Genomic DNA, 7,327 nt, shown 5'->3' on the forward strand with positions numbered 1-7,327 from the left:
AGAACTCTAACTTGGGAATGGCGGTTGGAGAGGAAGCTAAGGATAAGTCGACAAAGGTGAGGATGAAATTTAAAAATAAAGGATAGTTTTAAAATAAGGCCTTCGTGCCATACGGAATCGAAGGCCTTCTGAATGTCTAGGAGGCAGGCGGTGGTGGGGATGTTATTGTTTAAATTTTTGTAGAGGTCGGATTTGAGGACGAGGAGAGCGTGTGATGTGCCATGGCCTTTCTTGTTGGCAAACTGGAAGCTAGGGATGGTATCGTGGTCAGAGATGTGGGAAAGTAGAAGGTCGTGGATGGCGACTTCAAAAACCTTGGAAAGCGAGTTGAATAAGGAAATTGGGCGGTAGCTATTGGGATTGGATGAGGGTTCTTGTTTTTTTCCGGATGGGGACGATGTGCGCTTGTTTCCAAGGAGTGGGGAAATGTGCTAAGATGAAGCAGTGATTGAAGAGTTGTGAAAGGAGAGGACTTAGGGTTTTGGCGCACTTCTTAAGGATAATGGTAGGGATTTTGTCAGGACCAGTGGATTTTTTATTTTTACGGGAAAGGATTATGGATTCGATGGATTCTTGGGAAAGGGATGGGATTGGGTCGCAAAAGTGAGGAGCGTGACCTGGGGGTGGAATTGGTAGTCTGGTGTAAACTGGAAAGTTGGACGTAAGGTCGGAGAGGTGTTGGGAAACTGATGATTCGGTAGAAGGGTCTGAAAGATGGAGGGTAGTGCGATGAGCTGTGAGGAAGGCTTTTGCCAATTGGTCGGCGTGGTCTTTAGGAGAAGTTGTAATGATAGTTTAGAGATAGGAGATCAAGTCGATCCCTTGAGTGGCCGATAACGACCTAGAGGGCAGAGCTATCCCAAAAAGCTAAACAAATTGGCAAAATTTGACCGTGAAGGTCCGCCCACAAAGATTGTAGCTCTATCAAAGCTCTCGGTCGACACGTTCTTGCACGCCTCTGTGCTAGCCAGGCTCGGGAATGTGGGGGGGGGTCCTTTGAGCGCTTTGATCCCTCGCGCTTCATTACTTAAAACAACGTGTCTTTACCGGTGCGTGGGTCCGCACCGGATTTTAAAATCGATTTTACGTAGGAATTCGCGACGGCCTATCGAATAAAACCAGAACGCGAGCTAAATTGGAAAATAAAAAAAAAAACGGCTCCACCGCGCGCGTGGAGCCGTTTGTCTCCGGACCCGAGTGTCGCGATCAAGTAGGAGAAGATCCACGACGGATCACCTTCCCGATTGCCGTCCCTTCCGCCTCAGATCTTGTACGAGGCGCGGCCGGTGAGGTTCCCACCCTTCCTCGACATCCTCCGGCCAGTTATTCGATTAGAGGATGTCCCTTTTAATAGGAATTCTGCGGGAGTAAGGAGGAACTAAGGGAAGGAAGTCCTCAAACTACTTCATATTATTCACACATTATTTATAAGAGTTCAATATCATAACAAAAAAAAAAAAAAAATAAAATGAAAAAAAAATATGGTAAAATTTAAAGAAAGAAAAATTCAAAATTCAATTCAAAGAAAAAAAAAAATATGGTAAAATTCAACTAATAATAATAAAAAAAAACAACAAAAAAAAAGAAAAATAAATGATAGAAAAATGATAACCAGGACTCACCCAGTTCGTCCCTCCGAGCTCGGCTGGCGGCTGGTGTAACAGGTTCTAAAAAAAAAATTTATATCAAAAAAAAAACAATTAAGTACTATTAATCATTAATAATAACATGTTCGAACTCGCACGTTTCCCAGCCGTTCAATATTTGTCTTCCTCTATTAATTGAAATCTTTCCGGAATCTATCACAACGTTGGAAAATGAACCAAGACTCCAAGACTTTACACAATTCACTTATTGTTCCTTTTGTTTTTCTTCTCACAAACTTGTCACTTTCCGAAAAACCACCTCCGAAACATTCAAAAATTCTCCGTCACTACCAAAACTTCTTGACACAGCCCGATGTGTCACCTTCTCTTGATCTTTCTCCTCAGAATTCTCCGCCAAGACGCTCCAACCACCGTCCTCCAGATCCAAAACCAAACTCCTCTTTTTTCCCGCCAAAAACCTTCTCCTCAGCAACATTCTCGCTGCCTTTGTTCGTGCACCGCTTTTATTCCCGCTACATAGCCTTTCTCACTCGGCAATGTTGCGGCAAAATGCGCATGCGCCTGCAGATGCGGCAAATCATTCCCCTCCTGTCAAGATCAATTCGCTTGAATACATTGAATAATGTGCAATCTGCGGCGAACTTTAAGGCAATTGCACACTATTAAATGCATTGTTTAAGCAAATTAATTAAGAAAGAGCCGAATGAAATTCCGGTCCCGTCGCGCAGCCGCGGTCACTACAAAGTGTTGTGTGGAAGGGTGGTAGGAGCTTTAGATTTGGCGAGGTGTGGACAAGTGTGGCGGAGTTGATTACATGTTTGGTTATTAATGGAGATACCTGAAAGTTTGACGGTGTGGTGTTCGGCGTAGAGGGATCTGATTTCGGATCGGATAGTATGTGTTAGGGAATCAATGCGGGTTTTAAGGAAGTTGAAGCGGGGATTGTATCTATTGCGGTGGAGTTGGCGACGGAGGGTGGTTTTGAGTTTGATTAGGTCGAGGATGTGGGTGGGGAGGGTGATGAGATTGTTGTAGTTTAGGGGACGCATAGGGATGATGTGTCCGGATAGCTGAGTGGTTAGAGCACAAGGCTGTCGTACGGAAGGTCGCGGTTCAAATCTCACTGGTGACAGTGGAATTTGTATCGTGATTTGACGTCGGATACCAGTCGACTCAAATCAGGGTAATAATCTCGGGCGAGCGCAATGCTGACCACATTGCCTCCTAGTGTACCGTTACGGTCTTGAATGAAGTGCTCTAACACACTTCAAGGCCCTGATCCAACATGGATTGTTGCGCCAACGATTATTATTATTATTATAGGGATGATTCCCTTCTTTCAGTAGTGCTTTCGTGGTTTCGAACTCCATTTGGTTCGAGACGAGCACATGAGTGGAGTGAATGCTAGTTTTCTTGAGGGAGACGTTGGGGGAAGCACTAATTATTTTGGATGTAACTGATTTGGTAATAGTCGGATCGGCGCGGATTATTATGGGGGGGAATTTTTCCTGACTTACCTTAGGAGCAGGAGTAATAATATTGTTGTGGGTCACTGTTGATTGTTGCTGAGATGAGTTGATGGTGATGGTGTTGGTGCTGGTGCTGGGTTCCCACTAGGAAATGGAAGTAGTTCATAATCAATTGCGGAATCGATTCTCTGGAACCAAAAAGCAGTTCTAATTTGGCTTACTTAAATGCGTTTTGCGCATTACATTTAGCATTGCGTGTCATAGGCGGTACCCAATTGATCCAGCCTCGATTACCAAGAAGCCATTCCGTAATCGGTTACTACGAATCTGGTTTATCATCGATTTCTTATCAAATAATGTAACTAGTTCGGAAATTAATTCTTCAATTCATTACAGTTGGATACAATTGCACTAGACTTCTGTGATTCGAGTATTTTAGATCGGTTTTTTAACTTTTATTATCTTCAACCATCCTTAATGAGAAAAAAATCTCTTGAAACTTCATCAAAGGTAAAGAAATGAAAATTCTATTTAACTCCACGAAAATGCAAGCTGAAAAAACTCTGGCGCAGCGAAAGTCCGCCAGAAGATAGTTATTTTATTTTTTGCCCTTTTAAATGCTTGTTTGATCAGTGAAGTATAATTTTCATCACCAATTGCCCCTGAAAGGAAATAACACTTTTTATAGAATAATCCAGTATTGTATTTTTCGCATCATATACCTTCAAAAGTGCCGTTAATTTTTAAATACTGGCAAAATGGCAATTTGCCGTGTGTTCCATTATAATTGTACTTCAGACAAATGTCTTCGGAAATCAGTTTGCTGAAATTTTTAATTAAACCGCCAGCTTTTATCTTCATTTTAACAGTTGCAACCTAGTAATATAAGATTATAATTATAAGGATTTCTATAGAAACTAGAAAATACTCTTACATAAAAAGGAATATCCTCCTCAGATATACCGTTATTCAGTTTCTCTAATTCTTCCACCGTTTTTATCGGGAAAACAGTTGACACTTCGGTGGGCATCGTTTCATTTTTATAGATTTTATTTAGCAATACTGAATGTGATGCCAAGACGTCCATAATTGCCTGATTTTGTTTTACGATTTTTTCTGAAACAAGATAGGTCTTGTTATCCAATAAAGACCTGCAAATATAGGGAAATCTTACCTTCTAATTTTTTTAACTGCATTTTTAAATGAATGCATTCGCAGGTATTTTGGTTATCTGAAAACATAAAACCATCAATTTGTAAAATTCCATAACAGATATTCCCACCTACATTGCGAAAAAAGTTCTTCTCCAAAAGCTGCATTGCATCTTCTGACTTTACCTGGAGATGGTGGACAATTTTCCTTTGCTGTACTCATCTTCTGAAACAATTAATAACGTAGATAGTGGTGTAGTTATTGATCGCAACTGTGTAACAACGGCATGATTAACTAATTTTCTTTATGCCATGGTAGGATAATTAGCTTGCAATTTATATCTTTTATTTCAAATTTCTCTTCATCATTACTTAATTCTTTATCTGCAAGACATACACCCAAGATATTTTTCGATGATACTGGTTCCGTAAAAAAATCACTCAGGTTTTTGAAGCGTTTTCCAGTAAGCATCATCATTCCATTTTCTTTTATGAAACCCGTTAGTTTTATGGGTATATAAGGATTTATAGCGCAATAGCAGTTGGGTTCATGTAAGCTTAAATAATATAAGCTGCAACTATAGCTTATAATTTTTCCATTTTTACTTTTAAAATTCGGGGTTGTTGGATGTAGAATAGGAATTTCATGTCTCTGTTTATTGTTTATTTGCTGCAATATTCCGGATGGTTTTTTGATGTACTTCTTTAAAATCTGCAGATAATTTTCAAAATTGTATTCCGAATAATCCGAAACGATTCCATGTTCTCTAACGCTATCTGGTAAATGGAGCAAACTATGAACATTGTATGTAACACTGTTTTGTCCGTATACCACAGGAAAGTTTTGTACGAAATAATTAATCATCTCCTGAATATTTGCGATATTTAGCCGATAATTCTTTGGACATAGTAAAAGTCGGTAAAAACAGTAAAGTAATAAAAAATGATAATATAAATCGACATGCACATTGTCCTTTAAAACCACAATTCCAGTGTGTAAACCGAACTGTCTGAACTCTGTTGCTTTGAATCTTTGAAGCTCAGAAAGGATACTTCTCGGTTTTCTGGAAAATTCCTTTGGAATAAAGGGCCGCAATGAGACCAAGTGATCCGATATCTTTTTTTTCTTTTCTTTGCAGATCTTGTAAGCAGTCTTGTTCTCAAATAATTGGATCAATATTTTTCTGATTATTCCCAAGTCTAAGAGATGCATGACATCTAATGGGAACTGCGATATCATACGAACCCCAATCTTTTCCAGTGGTGTTTTTATGTTTCGAAAGCATTTCTTGTGAATTTCTGGAAAGATTCTCTCGGAAAAGTGGTTATCAGTGACTATCTCGCCAACTTCTGTCTGAAAGGTTGTTACTCCTTCAATAGATTTCCCCTTTTGTGTACATCTTATGCATCCGTTTAAAGCTGTGTGACCTACTGTACCACAAATAAATGCTTTGGCGGGAGCGTCGCAAATAAATGCTCTAATTTCAAATCTTAAGATTCTCCCATTTATTTCTACACCGTTTTGCGTCAAATTATTTACTTCGGTAACAAAGTCAAGAAGATAGTGTTTCAGACTATTTGGTTTACTTGGTCCAAGATATGTCCCGATGAGGAATACTTTAATGGCATTTTCATTTACCACTTTCCCAAGAATAGGCCATACACCTTTATTCGAACTTTTATACAAGGGCAATCCATCGATTCCGATGTCCAAAACGACTTTTTCCCGGTCTTTAAGCAATTCTTTTACTTTTTGAAGCTGTTAACATATTCCATAATGCCAGTACTCCCCAGGAGGTACATCTTTTACCACAATTTCGGTTGAATTTCCTATTATGGTTTTAGTAGATTTAGGTACATCTAAATTTTCTATCCTGAGAATTTTTAACAGCTCATCAAAAGCCTGCCTTGATGGTGAATACTTTATGTACCAGCTCCTTAAATTATCTTTCAACGATTTTGTTCCTGTTTCTTCTAGATTATCTTTAATTTGCGAGATCTCTTCTACAACCCTTACTCTTTCCAGAATTTCAATGTCATTTTCACTAAAATGTGAAAAATCACTTGCTTCATCATTTACTAATTTTTGTTGCAGTCTTTCCCTTTCTTCCTTAATCAAACGGGACATAGTTCTTTTACTTCGACCAGATCGATTCATTGCTGTTAATTACTATCTTACTATATTTTAGCTAATTACTAATTTTGTATTAAATTGGTACCTTCTTACGTTCAATAGATAATAATTTTATATTCAAATCACTTTTCTTTCACTTAACAAACTTTCTTTCCTGCACTTGTCAGAACTTCAAATATGTTATTAAAGACGACGTTTGATTGTTAACTTGCAAAGCTCTGAAAAATAATAACGCGTGAAATGTAATTATTGCATCAGAAATGTTTCTAACGGAAAATAATTTCATAACACTTCCTGCACGCGCATGCAGCATATTCTAACATCGAACTCATTACCCACTGCATTACATTTAATGTAATTTCAATGCAAAATGGAAGTAATTACTAGCGCCTAGCAATGGAATTAATTCTAGCACTAGTTACCAATGTAATTCCTTGCCACTTTTCCTTGTGGGTTCTTGCTGGATCGCTGTGTGTTGAGCGGTTGTTGGGTTGCTTGAAGCTTGTTTGTGTTGGTGAGTGGATGTATTGGAGACTCGGAGAGGATTTGATGTGTTGATACTACTTCTGATGACGACGGTTGTGTTGATTGATGCTGCAATGAGGTCATTGACTCTGCTTCGGTATGTGTGTGGGTGGATTGGTTGCCATGGCTGCTGGCACAAAAATTTCTATAGGCGGCAATTTTGTTGGCCAAGTTGAGAATTGATTCGAAGACTTCGGGGCCGTCAATTCCAAGAAGAGACATGAGCCGGATGTTGTGGCTCATTAGTCTCTTGTTGGTTTCGGATATCTGCTGTAGCCGACGCTCGAGCTCGGCTATCTTCATTTCGGATTCGCTGTCCGACTCGGAACAGCATTCTTTCGAGGCAGCTGCGGGGCTGCTCGGTGGTGAGGAGGGGTCGTCAGGATCCCCAGCAGGGTGAATCCGTTTGGACGGATCCACCTACTGGGGCGATAAGGGCCT

At 39.6% G+C, this 7,327-nt stretch overlaps 1 protein-coding gene across 1 annotated transcript; it reads right to left on the bottom strand.

The window, feature by feature from the left end:
* Nucleotides 1-2,830: 2,830 nt before the first annotated feature.
* LOC119655996 lies at nucleotides 2,831-6,621 on the bottom strand. The gene is made up of 6 exons (XM_038062235.1): nucleotides 6,455-6,621; nucleotides 4,363-4,453; nucleotides 4,251-4,307; nucleotides 4,011-4,192; nucleotides 3,799-3,952; nucleotides 2,831-3,738 (listed from the first exon to the last, which is right to left on the bottom strand). The coding sequence occupies exons 2-6, from the start codon at nucleotides 4,448-4,450 to the stop codon at nucleotides 3,608-3,610; spliced, it is 612 nt and encodes a 203-aa protein (XP_037918163.1). The 5' UTR covers nucleotides 4,451-4,453; nucleotides 6,455-6,621; the 3' UTR covers nucleotides 2,831-3,607.
* Between the last annotated feature and the right edge of the window lie 706 nt (nucleotides 6,622-7,327).

This window comes from Hermetia illucens, chromosome 4, assembly GCF_905115235.1.
Source record: "Hermetia illucens chromosome 4, iHerIll2.2.curated.20191125, whole genome shotgun sequence".
Classification (NCBI taxonomy): Eukaryota; Metazoa; Arthropoda; class Insecta; order Diptera; family Stratiomyidae; genus Hermetia; species Hermetia illucens.